The sequence below is a fragment of the Triturus cristatus genome, chromosome 2_2 (genome assembly GCF_964204655.1).
Source record: "Triturus cristatus chromosome 2_2, aTriCri1.1, whole genome shotgun sequence".
Lineage (NCBI taxonomy): Eukaryota > Metazoa > Chordata > Amphibia > Caudata > Salamandridae > Triturus > Triturus cristatus.
In genome coordinates, this window is record NC_140582.1 from 1,091,711,127 (window position 1) to 1,091,729,403 (window position 18,277).

Genomic DNA, 18,277 nt, shown 5'->3' on the forward strand with positions numbered 1-18,277 from the left:
ATAGAGATAGATATATATCCACAACTCCTTTCTCGCGCAGATACCCGAGCCTCTTTCAGGGGTGGGCCATGGCGGGGTCGCAAACCCCTATTCTCCACCCGATCGTTTGTTTGTAGTCCAAAGTAAACGATGCCACAGCCACCAATCCTTTGAACAGCGTGTTTATTTTTCTTTAAGTTTCGGCCAAATCACTCGACGCGTTTCGGAGAAGACCTCCTTTCTTACGAGTGTAACGTAAAGTGCAAGTGTTTATACAACATCAGTGACTCATATATATTATCTACTGGCAGTCGCCAGTAGATCGTTATAGTTAGGACGACATTTCCATAAGAAAAGTATTTTTTGATGTGCTCATAACTTTGACGTCGTTTCACAAATCTTTACAACATTTTCCAAAAAGTTTCTCTTTTCAGATCGACTCCTATCTTGAAAGTTTGGGGGAGATTTGGTCAAGGGGGGGGCTGAGAAAAAAGGGGGTCTCAAAACTTGTTTTCTCCATGCAATTTCCATGGGAAACTTTAGACAAGGCTACAGGTCACACTGCTGAACGGAATTACGCCAAATTTGGAAGGGAGAAAGGTCTTGGTCCAGAAAGCACACTTTTGTTTAAATGGGTTAAATCCGTTCAGTAGTTTTTGAGAAATATCACATTTTACAGATATCGATATTTGAGAATTCTGACATCTGAAAAAAACACGTTAGTTAGATTTCTCACCTTAGAATATCCCCAGGCGTCAGACTGGATCCGGAAGATTTTTCGTCAGCAATGCCCCTTGCGCGTCGCTAGGCGTCGTCTGCGGCTCCGCGTCCGTCGTCGGCGTCGTGCGCCGGAATGACGTCGTCGGAGTACTTAGACGCCGACCTCGCGCGCTGACGTCAGTTCTTCTTTTTTCCGCGCCAGTAAGCGCCGATCCGGGAGAGCTACCCCTTTAGTCAATTTTTGACAAACTTTTTTGACTCGTTTTGGTCACTTCTTGACTCTGGTGCCGGTAGGATGCCTGGTTTCAAGGCCTGCGACGACTCTCACCGACTGATGTCGGTGACCGATCATCACCGCCGGTGCCTGTACTGCTTGGGCCTCGACCACGACGCGGAGTCGTGCTCCGATTGTATGGCCCTGACCTCGAAAGCTGGGCGGGAGCGGTCCCGCAAGCTTCTCGAGCTTCACCACTCGGCTCCGCGCCCCTCTCGATCCCGGTCCAGGAGGAGTTCCAAGGATCGGTCGCGGAGCCGCACTCGACATCGTCGCTCGTCTGGCTCGAAGTCTTCGGGTAAGTCGAAGCACTCAAAGAAGTCCAAGAGGCGACACCGCTCTTCGGACTCCCCTCGCCGGTCGCGCAACTCGGCCGAGGGTTGGTGGTTCCACCCCCGCGGCTCCGCGGGAGCCGCAGGCGCCGCGCAAGTCCCCATACCCGCTGGTCCCTGGGAATGACGCGACGCCGGCGGAGGTCAGTGCCTTCCTCTCGGCCATGAGGAGCTTGGCCCCGCCGTCGGCGCCGGCTGGCGCGCCTTCGGGCCCCGCGGAGTCGACTGGGCGACCTCGCGTGCCGGCGGCTCCGGCCCCGACGCCGCAGGTCCCCGAGGGGCCCGAGCCTGAGCCCCCGTCGACGCTGGTCGACCTCGTTACGCCTCCTCCGCCGGCGCCGACACCGGTACCACGCCCGACACCGACTCCGGTCGACGACGATCCCCGGTTCAGCCCCTGTCCGGTCCCGACGCCGATGCGGCACCGCCCGACGCCGCATCCGACGCCGCTAGAGACACATATTGTCTTATCGACCGGCTCCGATCATTCCTCCTGTTTACCAGGAATCGGATGACTGGGGCGAATGGGAGGGGTCTGAGGACCCAACTTTCTCAGGACTGGGCAGATGAACTGGGGGAGGCCAGTGGATTGGATACCTCACCGGACACTGGATTCATCTCTCCTCCGACTGTGGCTTCGGAGGAAGGTGCAGCTTTTTCTGTGGTGCTGCGCAAGGCGGCCGCAGCCCTTGGGCTTGAGCTGCCTGCCGTGGCTGTGAGGACTAACATCCTCACGGAGGTGCTTCAGTCTGCCGCATGCTCCACTGAGCCTCTGCTGCAATTCAATGAGGCCCTCACTGACGTTCTGCAGGGCACCTGGTCCAAGCCCTCCACAGTCCCTCCTGTGGATAGGAAGGTTGCCAGGCGCCACCGCCCTGCTCCGGGCGACCCCAGTTTTCTGTCCCAACACCCCACCCCCGAGAGTCTGGCTATCCAGGCTTCTACCTCCCAATCCTCCTTCCCGTCCGCTCCTCTGGACCGGGATTCCAAGAGAATGGAACAGTTCGGTAAGAAGCTGTTCTCCTCGCTCAGTTTGGGCCTGCGGTCTTTGAACACCGCCTGTCTCTTGGACCGTTATTCCCACTCTCTGTGGGATACGGTGGAGGACGTGCTGCCACTGTGCCCGGAAGAGGCCCGGGCGCGGCTTTCCTCGGCTCTGGCCGATGGGAGAGATGCAGCGCGCCCTGCAATCCGATGTGGACTCGACACTACGGACTCGCTGGGTAGGGCGATTTCTACCACGGTGGCGCTTCGACGTCACGCCTGGCTGCGGTCCACGTCCTTTTCAGGGGATGTCCAGAGCACACTCATGGACATGCCTTTTGATGGCGCTCGCCTTTTTGGTGAGAAAGCGGACAGTGCGCTGGCTCGCTTCAAGGACTCCCGGGCTACGGCCACGTCCTTGGGCCTCTCGGCCCCGCGGCCACAAACTTTCGCTTTTCGCTCCTTTCGTGGCCAAGGAAGGGGCACCTCCTCACGTCCGCCTAGCCACCGGCCGCAGAACCAGCCTGCACGCGGTCGCGGACGTGGTTTCCGCCGAGGCGGTACTGGAGGACGACGCGGTCAGTCCACATCCACCCCGGCAGCATCCGCCTCAAAGCCTTCCTAGTCCGAGCTTTCAGGCCCATTCCACGCCAGTGGGAGGCCGGGTTCGCCATCACCTGCTCCACTGGCGTACCATTACTTCGGACAGGTGAGTGCTGCAAATCGTCCGAAGGGGCTACTCCCTCCCCTTCGAGACGACCCCTCCAGCCATGCCACCGCAGCACCACCGTATCTCGGGGGATCATTTGAATCTTCTACAAGAGGAAGTTTCGGCCCTCTTGGCCAAGGAGGCCGTCAAGCGCGTTCCGAGCCCAGAAGTAGGTCGTGGTTGTTATTCCCACTACTTTCTGGTTCCCAAGAAGGGCAAAGGAGGCCTACGCCCTATCTTGGACCTCAGGAACGTCAATGCCTTCCTCCGGAAGGAACGGTTCAAAATGTTGACTTTGACTCAGGTTCTAGCTGCCCTAGACCCAGGCCCTGATTCCCATCTTTCGGCCTCTATCCTGGGTTTCGGTCAGGCTAGTGTTGCGGCTTCTGGGGCTGATGGCCTCCTGCATCCTACTAGTGCATCACGCCAGGCGGCGCATGCGGGCTCTGCAGTGGGACCTGAAGTTTCAGTGGGCCCAGCATCACGGCAACCTGTCCGACCATGTCTTGATCTCGGAGGACACTGCACAGCAGTTGCAGTGGTGGCTCACGGACCGCGATTGGGTCACGGGCAAGAGCCTCTCCCTACCCCTACCGGAGCATGTCGTAGTGACGGATGCGTCCCTCCTGGGATGGGGTGGCCATATGGGAGAGGCGGAGATCAGAGGCCTCTGGTCTCCGGCGGAGTCTCTCCTCCACATCAACTTGTTGGAGCTGAGAGCGATCCGACTTGCACTGAAAGCCTTCCTTCCCTCTGTCCGGGGAAGTGTCGTGCAGGTGTTCACGGACAACACCACCGCCATGTGGTATTGCAACTAACAGGGCGGGGTGGGGTGTGGACCCGCGCCTCTGGACATGGCTGGAACATCAGGACATCACCCTGGTGGTTCAACATCTGGCGGGCTCTCTGAACGCCAGAGCAGACAAACTCAGCCGCCAGTGCATGATGGATCACGAATGGCGTCTGAACTCCGAGGTGGCGCAAGGTCTCTTTCAGCAGTGGGGAGAGCCTGGTTAGATCTATTCGCCACCGACGAGAACGCGCAATGTCAGCAGTTCTGCGCGTTGGAATTTCCAAGGCGGCACTCGCTCGGCGACGCTTTTCGTCGCGAGTGGAGTTGCGGTCTGTTGTACGCCTTTCCGCCTATACCACTTCTGCCCAGAGTGCTGAAGATCAGGCGCGACCGGGCCCAAGTCATCTTGGTAGCTCCGGATTGGGCACGAAGGTACTGGTATCCCGAGCTACTCAGTATGTTGACCGATCCTCCGATACGTCTGCCCCTTCGGGAGGATCTTCTGTCGCAGCATCAGGGGACGGTCCTCCACCCGAACCTGTCCAGCGTCCACCTCCATGCGTGGAGATTGAGCGGCGGCAGTTGATGCCATTTGACTTGCCTCCTGAAGTCTGTGATATCATTCTGGCAGCCAGGCGTCCCTCCCAAAGACGGTATACGCCTGCCGGTGGAACAAATTTGTGGCATGGTGCACAGCAAAGGCTGTGGATCCCCTTTCCGCCCCTCTTTCTGAGGTTCTCCTCTTTCTTCTTTCTTTGGCCCGGCAGGGCTCTGCCCTGGGCACCTTGAAAGGTTATCTTGCTGCCTTCTGCCTTCTTACGGCTTCCTGATCAGCCCTCTCTTTTCAAGTCCCCTGTAGTGTCACGCTTTCTTAAGGGCATTACTCACACGTTCCCTCCTGTCCCTTTCGTAATGCCTCAGTGGGACTTGAATCTTGTCTTAACATTCCTGATGTGCGCTCCCTTTGAGCCTCTTCACAATTGTCCTCTTCGTCTTCTCACTCTTAAGCTTTCCTGGTAGCCATCACCTCGGCTAGACGGGTGAGTGAGCTCCAGGCTCTATCGTCCAAGCCTCCTTTTCTATCTGTTCATCCGGACAAGGTTGTTCTTCGGCCTCGTCCTTCCTTTCTACCGAAAGTGGTGATCCCCTTTCATCTTGGGCAATCTGTCACCTTGCCCACCTTCTTTCTGCCTCAGCATCCTTCCAAAGAGGAAGAGCGGCTCCACCGTCTGGACCCAAAACGTGCGCTCTCCTTTTATTTGGACCGCACGAAACAGTTCCGAGTGGACGACCAGCTTTTCGTTGGCTACGTGGGTGCAAAGAAGGGAAAAGCTGTGCACAAACGGACCATCTCCCGGTGGGTCGTTTTGAGTATAAAAATCTGTTATTCCTTGGCAAAAAAGGACCCTCCTGTTGGGCTGCGAGCGCATTCTACTCGGGCCACGGCCGCTACTACTGCTTTGGGACGGGGAGTCCCTTTGCAGGACATCTGTCAGGCGGCGACGTGGGCTTCGCTGCACACGTTTGCCAGGCATTATTGCCTAGACAGCCAAATCCGGAGGGATGGCTTCTTTGGCCGTTCTGTCCTCCAGGACTTTCTGGTGTGATCTTGATTCGCAGACCCACCACCGGGGTTGGTATTGCTTGGGTATCTATTCTAAGGTGAGGAATCTAACTAACGTGTTTCTTTCAGATGAACAAGTTACTTACCTTCGGTAACGATGGTTCTGTAAGAAACATTAGTTAGTTCGATTCCTCACCGACCCACCCATCCTCCCCGTTCTGCGAACTGACATCTAGGGTTAAGGCTATCCCTTTCAGGGCCCTAGATTTTTTGGCACCAGTGTCGGTCTCTTGCATGGCTCTGCGTTCCTGGCGTGGAAAGCTATGTACAAGAACTGACGTCAGCGCGCGAGGGCGGCGTCTAAGTACTCCGACGTCATTCCGGCGCACGACGCCGACAACGGACGCGGAGCCGCAGACGACGCCTAGCGACGCGCAAGGGGTATTGCTGACGAAAAATCTTCCGGATCCAGTCTGACGCCTGGGGATATTCTAAGGTGAGGAATCTAACTAACTAAGGTTTCTTACAGATACATCGTTACCGAAGGTAAGTAACTTGTTCATCTGATTGGCTGAGGCGTTATGAGCACAAGCTTGCTGCTCATTGGTTGCGAACTGTTGAAACTGGGAAGTGTTGGCAGCCATTTTGTGATTCAGTCCGTCAGCGCACATCTCTCCCTCTACAAGGCATCGGGTCCGTAATTCTACCTCTGCGAGGCAACACTGAAGATATACCACAGCTCTGTCTGTGCAAGATACCCCTTTCACGGTCCCTCTCCCAACATCACCAGCTCGCGGCTATGCCTTTAGAAGCAAATCCGTTGGCTCGCAGCTCTGCGTCTGCGAGCCGCTGGACCCGCAGCTCTACCTCTGCGAGCCACCGCGTTAGCTCGTAGCTGTGTCTGTGGTAGCAGGCCCGGCGGCCCGTTACTCTCCCTCTGCGAGTCAGGCCGTCGGCTTGCAGCTCGGGTCCGCAGCTGTACCTCTGTGAGCCAGCCCGTTCGCTCGTAGTTGTGTCTCTGCTAGCAGGCCTGTTGGCCCGTTGGTCTCCCTCTGCGAGCCAGTACGCTACTGTGCTTTTGCGAGCCGACGTCCTGTAGCTCTCCCTCTGCGAGCCGAGCCCATGGGCTGCAGCTCCTCCTCTGCGAGCCTGCCCGACAGCCTGCAGGTCTCCCTCTGCTAGCCAGACCGCAGCTGTCACTCTGCGAGCCGATCTTGGGAATATAAGGCGGCTCTAAAAAAGAGCCCTTGTGTTTATTAGTTGGAGCTACATGTAAGTGCGGATGCACAGCTTCAGGTTATTCAGAAAAACTCGGTGTCCCTCATCTATGAAGTGTACTCCATCACTTCTGTAGATATGAGCCATATCAAAACGTATATTGTTATTGTAGATCGACCCCATTCTATGGTCTCTGAGGTATGCAGACACAGCTTTGTTGACATTCGTCCTAGATTTTTCAATCTTATGACAAAATTGGTTTGACCATTTCCACTTCTGTCTTTGGCATATATTGGAATATACAAAGACCGTTTGAGGCAAAAGTAACATCAATTGTCCAAAGGTGTCCTTCATAAGCATTTCCAAACCTACCCCAGTCAATGTGTCTAGACAGTTACCACCACAGTGCACAATCATAGGTTTCAGGAATGTTATAGTTGGAAATTAGCATTTAAAAAACGTTAGAAATTCACTGAAAAAAAACGTAGGTTTTAGAGATGTTATAGTTAGCTGGACATTTCACTCGTACAAAACCAGAGAAATGTCACCGTTATTTTTAGTTCAGCTAACTATAACTCGCGCCCCCGCAATGCACTGCTCATGACGTCACATATTACATCATTCATGGCATGGTCAGTGACATCACTGATGGCATCATAGATGACCTCTCAAATGACATCACTGATGGCATCTCAAATGAAATCATCCAGTGACTGTGTGTTTCTGTAAAGTTAAAATATGTTTTATATATATGCAAAGGTGTATTGAAGAATGAGTGGGTGTAAAAGTGTCTGGATAGTGGATTTAGCAGGTGTGTGACTGATTGTGTAAATGAGTGATTAAACGTGTCTTACTATCAGTCTGTCTTTGTGTAAGCTGCTACATGGGTTGGTCAGTAGCTACAGGAGTGTGTATATGGGTTATTGATTGTTTGCCTGAGTAGTTGTATGTGAGAGAGAGAGAGAGAGAGAGAGAGAGAGAGAGAGAGAGAGAGAGAGAGAGAACTGTGCATAGATTTGTGTGAGTGGTTGACTCACTAGGTGTATGAGTTCAAGAGTGCATGTGGAAACAGCTGTATGGGTGGGTGACGGTCTATGGGTGTGTTGGTGAGTGAATGGATGTCTCAGTGGTACATGTGTGAGTAACTACATATGTGAAAGGCAGTATATGTGAGTGATGGTGTATATAAATAACTATATGTGAGTGAGTGATTCTGAGAGTGGCTGTATGGATGAGTGTGTACTTGTGTCTGTGATTATATCAGAGAGTAAGTATGAGTTAGTATCTGTATGAATAAGTGAGGTGGTGTGTTTATAACTGTATAGGTGAGTAAATGGGAGTGTGATTGATTCTTTGCATGACTGACTAGGTGTGTGAGTAACTCCATGGTTGAGTGGCGGTGTATGAGTGCATATAATAGTGTTCTATTGATGAGTGACTGCATGTATAAGTGATTGTATGGGTGAATGAGTGTATGTGTGTGTAGACCTAGGAATCCGTGAGCGCGTATGTAGGAACTAGTATTGGTGTCGATGGTTTCGAAAATGGTAGTCTGTATTTTACAGTGGGTGTATCGAAGGTTATATTAGACTGTGAGGAGGTGCATCAGATTTTCACGTGGATGATGTCATCAGTGATGTCCTCTATGATGTCACTGACCATACCATGAATGATGTAATATATGATGTCCTGAGCAGTGCATTGCGGGGGCGCGAGTTATAGTTAGCTGAACTAACTATGACGGTGGAATTTCTCTGGTTTTGTACGAGTGAAATGTCCAGCTAACTATAACGTCCCTGAAACCTATGGTTTTTCAGTGAATGAAAAAAAAATATATATATATATTTTAAAGAGTCGTTTGATAAGCAGCACACGTCATTTTCATGCAGAACCTCCAGACACATTCAGACTTGTAGCTAGGCTCAAAGCTGCATGCGTATGTAGTATTTTAGGCAACAACGTTGATTTTGCAATCTTGTGTTAGCATCTCTGCACCAGTTTGCAAGAAAACCAATGACATTTATTTTAAGTCGGCCCCTGTGGCTTTGGCTTCGCTCGGCCATCTACCTATCTTGTGCTTTTAATTACAGTTCAGTTACATCTCTGCCAAGAATGACTTTAGCCTACACATTCAACATGTAGATACAGTTTGTTCTTTGGTGGGGTAGAGCAAAATATCTTTATTAGTAGTCTAATTCTTATTAAACCCAAACAGCAAATCTTGAATGGAATATCCACTAGTTGTCAGTCTTGTCGAGAGTAAATACCAAGCATTTGCAATGCATTAGATTTTGCATTAGCTAAAGTTGGAGCTATTGGCATTGTAAATGACAGTGCCTTTTATTTATGTGTTTTTTCAAAACCTGCAAGCGGTGCGTAAACACGCACTTTGTACTTATAGTCCTTTCTTACAAAAAGCAAGGCTAACAGCAAAAGATGCACAGTTACAGCCAGCCTTGACTCTCATAAGCAACAACTATAAGTACAAAGTGCGTGTTTACGCACTGCTTGCAAGTTTTTAAAACACATAAATAAAAGGCATTGTCATTTACAATGCTAATAGCTCAAACTCTCACAAATGCGAGACCTATTGCATTGCAAATGCTTGTGTATATAAGGAGTAGGCAGAGATACTGAACAGTCCCAACATTATATAATCCCGAGGGCCTACCTCACTCCAGCGAAAATGAACACATTCTATAGGAGGACAGACTTGTTGTGCCCCAGATGTCAGCAACCAGATGCTGACCTGCTGCACATGTGTGTTCCGCCCTGGCAGCATCCATGGGCCACCGCCTGGAGTGTACATGGGAGCAGTGCATAAAGCACCAATACCCTAGAGGCAAGAGGCTAAAGGTAACTTCCCGCTTCCTCGATTTAGGCATGCTGGCAGCTATGCATATGTTATGTTATAGCATTTTGTAATGCGCACAGCTACTCAGAGTGTCCCGGGGAGAACCCAGTTTGAGGGAAGAAAAAAAAGACCGCTAATTAGAAAGAAAGGTCTTAAGACTCTTCCTAAAATTTTTGGGATCTTGAAGGCTGCATAAGAAAAGGAGTTGGTTCCAGGCTGCCGCCGCCGTGTATGCAAGGGAGCTGCCATCTACCCTTTTAAGGCAGAACCTGGGGGTGCAGGCCATCAGCAATGTGGAGGAGCGGAGCTGCCTATTAGGAACATAAAACTGAAAGCGTTTCCTTAAGTACACCGGGCCACGCCCATAAAGGGCCGCATGAGCCATTACCAGGGACTTAAATTTCACCCCTGCTTTCACCGGTAACCAGTGCAGGTTACGAAGGTGCTGCCTAACGCTGGTCCTCTTAGGGAGGGTGAGAAGGGTTCTGGCGGCGGCATTCTGAACTACCTGGAGTTTGTCCAAGCAGCCCCATATCCAATACATTGGCGTAGTCAATGCAAGAGGTGATGAGTGCAAAAAGAGGGAGTAAAGGCAGAAACGTTTTAGTAGTTTCAAAATGCCGAAACTTATTCCAGTCAGCTTGTAGATCTGAGGCTAGAAGCCCAGCTTTTCGTCGAACCAGAGAAGTTCTTAACGGGTTGGCCCCGGGGGATGACCAAGGAGAATCCTCTGGCCAAAAGAAGGGCCAGTACTGTGGAGCAAATTTACCGAAGAAAAAGATCTCGGTTTTATCCTCATTACATTTAGGCTGGGCAGCTGTGAGCAAGTCAAACACTACAGTCAGACAGGTTTTGACATGGGAAGAGGACGTCTTATTTTTCTTCTACGTGAAAAATTGAATGTCAATTGCATATGCAATGACTTTGGCACCCAACTCTTATGCCATCCAGATGAGGGGCGACATATAGATGTTGAACAAGAGAGTACCCCGGACCGACTCCTGCGGAACCTCGGTAAGCAGATTTTGGGGATTAGTCGTAAAGGGAAGGATCCAGACTTGCTGAGTCCTGCCCTCGAGGAATGAATTCAGCCACTTCCATGCAGAAATTGTAATGGTAATGTCCTGAAGACGAGATGGGAGCAGGGCATGTGGCACGGTGTCAAACGCTGCCGACAGGTTCAAAAGGACCAGTGCCGCTCTGCCCTCCACAACTAGTGTTTCGCGTATGGATTTCGAGATTTCCACCAACATAGATTCCGTACTGTAGGAGGCTCTGAAGCCTGATTGTGCCTGGTGCAGAAGGTAATGCCTATCCACAAAAGCAGACAGCTGTTTGTTGACCAATTTCTCACACACCTTGGGCACAGCAGGGAGAAGAAAAATAGGACGATAGCTGGTGTAGGAAGATTGGGATCTAGTGATGGTTTTTTAACAGAGGTACAATCCGTGCTTGCTTCCAAAAAGGAGAAACTGTAGCAGCAGCTAAAGAAGCATTAATCAGTGAGTTCATCATTGGATTAATCACTACAGCGTAGCGGCTATAAGTTTGGCCGGGCATGGATCGGCAGCAGACCCGGATTTAAGGGTGCTACGAGCAGTTAGCGAGTCTGCCTCCGGAATAGGCTTGAAAGCTGTGAGTTTAACAAGGGTGGGAAGAGACAGCAGCCGGGCAGGTACCATAGCAGCAGGACGGCTGTCACGGTCACCAAAATAGGATTGCAGGGCCCGAACCTTGTTAATAAAAAAGCTAGAGAGTTCCTCACACCAGGGAAGAGACTGGGTGTGGCAGTTGGTCTCTGCTTTAGGAGCTATAAGTCTTTGTACGATATTAAAGATTTCTTTGGTGTTATTTCCAGATGGGGCAATTCGCTCAGCATAATAGGCGCTCTTTGCTAGGGCAATGGCGGTATATTAATTTTTTTGTGCCTTTTTGAGGGTGGTTCTGGCCCTAGGGCAGTAATCCTGTCTCCATTGCCGTTCCAGTCTTTTACATTGCTGTTTCTGCATTTTCAAGCAGCTAGAAAACCAAGGCTTAGTGAGGGATTTTTTTTAAAGCGCTTATACCATGACTCAGGGGTGAGGCGTGTTACAACCTTCTCAATCCAATTATTGAAATTCTCCAGGGCAATATTCAGATTGTCAGCAACCACAGGGTGTGATTTGGTAAGAGCGAGACTAAGGGCAGCTGGGTCAATTTTAAGGACAGCTTTAACCATATGTTCTCCAAGTTGCGGAGTCCGCATAGATTCACTATGGGTTTGCCATGCGTAGTGAATCAGGAAGTGGTCTGACGAAGATACTGGTAAAGGGGCAGCCACAGTGAGTGCTGGAACAGATTAGGTCCAGAATGTGGCCCTCACGATGCGTAGGAGAGGTAACACATTGTTGAAGTTGGCCCGACTGCATAGAATTAAGAAAGTCACGTGTTTCCCCTAACTCAACATTATCAACATGGATGTTAAAATCTCCAAGGAGCACAAAGTGGGAGTAGCTAAGTGCCTGAGGGGTGATCACCACGGCACGAGTTTTTAGAAAAGGACCTGCAGGACCAGGATGTCTATATATCAGTATACCCCCTAAAGAATATTGAGGGGAGAATTAGAGGCAGAAGTCGAGGGCTTCAACCTCCGGTAGCTCCTTAAGTTCGCTCCAGTGACACTCCATTCATCCCTCACCACCACAGCTACACCACCTCCACGCCCAGGTTTTCGATCTACTCAAGATTTTAAAGCCATCAGGGATGTCCATCTCAATCACAGGGCTAGAGTGCTCTGTTAGCCAGGTTTCAGTGAGAAAGAGCAAGTCTAAAGACGCGTCAGAGAGAAGATAAAAAATGTTATGGGAATGTTTAGGGACGAGCGTGCATTAATCAGGGCCGCCTTAATCATATACACCCTATGTCTGCTTCTGGGCAGGTTAGAACAGGGGGAGTTCACCGGAGGTTAGCTGAACTTGCATTTGTCACAGACGTGAACCATGTTAGCCTCTACATCCCACCTGCAAGTTCCACCACACTTCAGAGAGTTTAAGGAAAGAATCTCCTCCCTGCTACAGAAAATGGACAAGAACTTGCAAGTTGAAGTGCCACGAGCAGCATGGCTGGCACTGGCCGTTCCCGGGACACTGACAGTCGCAGATGGGCTTGCCTTAGGCACGCCAGCGGCGCGTACCCGCAGCACGCATTTATATGGCAAGCTCCCTAGGACGACTAGAGCACGCTTGTACCAAAGATGGCGTCCCTAGTCGTCCCAACAGGGAGGGGAGCCGGAAGGGGAGACTGGTTCGCAGGTAAGAAGCAGCAGAAGCAAATTAAAAGGCAACAGTGCAATGTTGAAAAAAACATAGGCAACAGCAGCACAATGTTAGAAAAAAAAATAGGTAATACGTTAAATGTGCAAAGGTTTAAACAGCAGAGTGTAAAACTGCATCACATTTTATAAAAGGAGCAGCGAAGGGAAAGTGCAAAATGCATATAAAACATGCTAACCACAACATATGACCACAAAAAGATGGAAGAAACCTGATCCCCCTGTGTTGTTGGCATTGAGCCAATCGCTTCTAGCTTGGACCAGGGTGGAGAGCATAGCACTTCTAACTGAATATATCCGAGGCCTTTGCAAAGAGTGTTTCGCAGCACACTGGGAGGCTATAATACAAGGATGTCAGGGGAGGTATACAGACAACATGCGGGCCCCCTCCACAGCCTCACCCGGTGTTCCTGGTTGCTGAGGCAGGGAGCTGTAGGCTGAATAGTCCTCTTATTCAATGGGTAGTCCATGTGACTCATCCCCTCCTGTACGCTCTACAGTCGCGCCTTGTATTTCCCTGCAGCGAAAGGGGGCTGAACCTGTGCAAGAATTGTGTACGCCACTCCCAACTGGATGCACCCAGAACACATTCATATAGTAAACTGGGCACTGACTTGGGCAGACTACTAACCACTAAACATAATTATAGTACACTCCTCACCCCAAGTCACAAACTTCTTAAGGCACGCCTGTCCACAGATGTTTACGCGCATCATTTCGCACATAACAACTACTCAGCTGGTATAACACTTAGAAGCTGAGAGGGGGGGGGGGCGGGGGGGAATCGCGCGCAATAGATATCCCATATCCCATTATATGTACGGAAATGTGGAAAGAAACTGTTGCCTGAAGGGAAGTCATTGACAAATGCTCAGAAGTCACTGTTTGTTAAAATCTGTTGGAACAATCATCTGTTTAAGAACCTCAATAAGTGCAAACAACCAAGCTGGACAATTATAGACATTGTAAGCTTGCTGGAATGCCACAATATAGGGAAAGCAGTGGCAATCGAAAGACACATATACATCAAATCACTAAGAACAGGCTAATGATGCTACCCTCCTGTAATGCTGTGTGACAATGCATGCATAATTGTTAATAATTGTAACAAAATCCAAAACTCAATAAACAGATATTTAAAAAAAACATGGGTGTGTGCTGAGCTGTAATTGGATGCCTATTTCAAGCTTGTGTACATACATTGAATTCATTATTTTGATATTCCTAGACTGTGATATAAATAAATGCTCAAACAGTGCTGCTCTCTACAATGCACTCCCAGCTCTGGTCGCTGAAGAGCAGAGGGTAAGGGGGGCTTTTGTCACTGATCATCGGGTTCCTGAGATGAACTTCAGCCAGTCATGAACAACCTGGAGGCGATGGTGGTGTTGCTCTCCACCCGGTAGTTTTCAGTCAAGTAACCGAACCCAGAGATTTCCTTTCTATATAGTCTGGAAATTTGGGCTGTGATGCTGTCAAAGTGTGTGTTCCAGCCTTGATGATTTTGAGGCTTCTTGAGCTCCTTACTTCATGCATCCTACTTTTGCCTCGTACCCTGTGACTTATGTAATCCCTTCAGTGGAAACTTCATCTTCCGTAGGTTGAACACTTGGGAGGCCTTTCGGGCAGCATCTTCATATCAGATGAAGCAGCTCAGGACTTCATGCAAAATTGACATGCAGCAGGACATTTGCCTTGCCTCCTCCATACTTCACAGTGGTGAGGGATGCTTCCTCTCTCATGCTAGGGAGGTCACCTGGATAACATACAGATCGGGGGATGCTTTTATTTATATATACATAGAAAATAATTATATGTTTATTAGGCATATTTAAAACAAAACGCATTTGGGGTAAAGTCCGGATGTTCTTTCTGAACATGTGGGTTTTGTCAAGGCTGTTATTTCACATATCTTAATGTATTAAAGTTGTGTGTGGAACATGTGCTCTGTTTTCTTAGATGGAATTTGGTATGAAGTGTCAATATGATTACATCTCCTACTAGTTATACTAAGAGTTCACTTGTTAAATTGGGTCTTTTGAAACCATGTCCAAAAAACAAAAGTGGTTGCTAGACCTCAATGGAAAATATATATAACCGCGTGCACTCCAGGTAGCGAGTTTTAATCCACTTTGTTTTGTAAACTTAACGCATTGATGCGTTTCAGCAAAAGCCTTATTTAGTGTGTGTATTATGTGTGTGTATGTATATATATATATATATATATATATATATATATATATATCTCAAAAACAAAGGTTGCCCTTAAGGAGAAGCCACACACAGTGGGGTACTCGCACAAACCACCGCAGGCAGCAGTCAGGTCCGCGAGCTGAAATCGTTTCAAAGGCCATACGCGTTCCGAGCTGTTGCTAGCTCTTGATCACTGGCAGAAATTAGGCAAACAGCCGGCTCGTAAGAACGTCAATTTATTGCTAATTTGAGTTCCACCCGCATGTGCGTCATGAGCAAAGGCATGATGGTACTTACAGTTCATATTAATGCCAAAAGACTCTCAGTTCTTTTACCCAAGTGGACTCCGCTTTTGTCTCAAATTAAATAAATATAGATATATATATATATATAGTGTGTGTATATCTGTTTACAATAAGCAAAATATATTATCGTTTTATCATTGAAAATATATAGACCAGATTTGTTATATTGGGGAGATATATATATATATATATATATATATATATATATATATATATATATATATATATATATAGCTGCTCTTTCTAATTTGTATAACTTTTAAATGGCAAAATTATTTCTTTAATAAAATATATTCTTTATGCAGATATGAAGTGCAATTTGGATGAAATCTGTCATAATTTATTGTATATGAAACGTGAAAATGTATTTTAAAACATGAACGATATTAAGAGAAATTTAAAATGCGCTCAAAATTGGCTTTCCTGTTGAGAAACTAGACTTAAATAAACCACAGATCCTAGGTATCATTACTGTCAGCAGATGTTAACATGCATTTGGAAGGCACCACAGCGAAGCAGTAATGAGTTGATGCTTATAAAATACGTTTATGTCAAGGAATGTAATTTGCTGGCGTTTGTTTTTACTTTTTAGATGGGCTGTATCAAATCGAGAAATGCTTATGACCCAGAATAGCTCCCTGGAATTTAAATTGCACAGACTCTATTTTATTAGTTTATTGATGGGTGGAACACAAAACCAGAGGGAAGCACTCCAATATGCAAAACACTTCCAGCCATTTGCTGTAAATCATCAGAAAGGTGAGTCATTTAGTGTTTGTTGTTTTAGTATTTAGTGCAGAATTGTGACTCATTTGATTTCCAATATCTGTGTTTATTGAGGCTTTGTGAAACAAACAGTAATGACCTATGCATTTTGTATAAATGTTTTGAGAACATATTCTTTCATTCTGTCTTTATAATAGGTCACATACATTTTAATCTTAGTCTTTCTAAAAGGTGATATTTTGAAGGCTTTTATGCCACATTTCATAGCCTGAAGTTTTTTGTAACACCTACTAAAGGCACATGCCATCTCCCTTCCCCTCTCTCCCCTCACCCTTTCTGCCCAAAGAGTTTTTGTAGTTGGACCGATGCCCCATGTGCAAACTGGCTAACACCTTTTTCTCTGATTCCGATTTTGGATTTGACTTTTAAGTTTGCACTTTTATGCCTTTTCTTTTTGGCCTCTCTTGAGATACGCCTTCGGTATCCTCCTACTCCTCTCTGGGTGTGCTGTTGAGATCTTGATTCAAACAATCGAGTTTGGGCTCATTTACCGAATCTGGTTTAAATGTTTAGGACTTGCCATGCTTCTTTACCTGCATTGTTCCTCGACCCTCTGGGAAGGTCACATCTGATGCCAAGCCACCTTCTGCTGAAGATACTAGTGCATTCCAAGGTTACCTATTCTCCCTAAAGACGGATGTTCCTGTGCTGAGGTGCCTTTCCTGCCTAAAATTATCATTCCTGGTAAAGAGCGGTTCTCTTGGCCTAACCAGAAATGGTTTGTTCAACAGTTTTCTAGTGGTTTGCAAAGTACTTAAGCACAAGTAGAAGCTTATAGCAAAACTATTCATGTGACCTCTTAACAGTGTGCGGTGTACTGTGCACAGACCTACAGGTAGATATTAAACAGCATACACTATAGGTACACATTAAGAAGACCTATTCAACAGGAGTGAAAATATGACTATTCACCATCAGATCTTAACTTTGGGGAAAGGGCGGAAATAGAAGTCCCTACCAGTCTCTGTTCCAGAGGAATAGATATAGTCTAGTAGAAACGTGGCACTAGACAAGTAATTTGGTGTTCACAGCTCAAGTCTGAAGACTAGAGATACTTCAAATAAAGATATAATTGCACACTTTCAACATGTGTTAGAGAACTTGATCATTCTGAGCAGGGGTGTAGTATGGAAAGTGCTTATTCAACAGATGTATCAACACTTGTATAGAAGTTTGCATTCACATTTCATGGACTTAACAAGGTCTACATTTTGGGAGAATCTTCTATAAAGGACTGGTGCAAGGTCTGTTTTTTCCCTGAATCCTAGGATTTCAAGTAGTAGTAAGTCAGTAGTCTGAAGTTGATGAGTGCTACCACTTAGTTTCAGTTTCTTGGTCGATATTGCAATTGATCACAGTGGCTGAGTTTGTGAACCAGGTAGGCAAAGTTTAAACAAGCAACTTTGAACATGGCTTCAGTATCCAGTAAGAGTAATGCATTTCTTGAGACCAGATATGCTGCAAGGCTTTTATCAACACTCGGCATTTGTGTAGTTTAGTCTGGATAGGACCATAGCTTGCAACTCTGTGTTTGTGGCACGTGTAGCTATTAAAACACATGCTGTGCATATTCTTGCTATCTAGTGTTGGACTCTGACGGGTACAGCTTGTTTTTGTTTGAAGAATTCTCCTCTATTCACGAGGTACAGTGACTCCACCTATCTCTGGTAATGCGCATGATCATTGGGTCCATTGTTAGATTGTTTTTTTTCGCTGCCATCGGGTTCGGATGTGTCTGTGTGAATTCCGGTTCAACACCACATGGTGTTCTCACCTGACCTTCAGATCGGTTTGTCGTTAGTAGAATCAATAATCCTATATATTCTTCGGTCGCCACCGCCGGCTTACTCCTTTGACTCTCTCAGTCGACGACTTCTAAGATACGGAGCTCAGCCCTTTGAGACTCTGATCACTTCGACGACGGAGAATGTCCACATGATAAACAGAGCTCCATTCCATCTCTGTCCTACTTGCCACACAAATTATCAGAGGACAGACCTGCACAAAGTGTTCATCCTCTGCTTGTTCCCTGATCATCAAGGAGATTCTTGTGAGGCATAGCTCGCATTTCAAAACAAAGATGCTTCAGATTAGACAGGCGCATTGCTTCAGCTTCCATGGCTCGTCGTCTGGAGCTTGGAAAAACTCCTGTTCACTTCGGAGTATGGGACGAAGATCCACAGCTGCTAGCCGTTTCTGGCAACGAGTTGGAGGAAGAGTTATCGCTGGAAAGCCTAGATTTGAATGTAGACCCCG

General features: G+C 47.9%; 1 protein-coding gene across 7 annotated transcripts in view; it reads left to right on the forward strand.

The window, feature by feature from the left end:
* Positions 1–18,277, forward strand: part of RMND5A (required for meiotic nuclear division 5 homolog A) — a 288,575-nt gene that overhangs the window by 183,580 nt on the left and 86,718 nt on the right. For all 7 annotated transcript variants that reach the window (XM_085642633.1, XM_085642632.1, XM_085642634.1 and 4 more), the window contains one exon: positions 15,828–15,994. In XM_085642633.1, the coding sequence (XP_085498759.1) occupies positions 15,828–15,994 (167 nt within the window). The remainder of the gene's footprint in view (positions 1–15,827; positions 15,995–18,277) is intronic.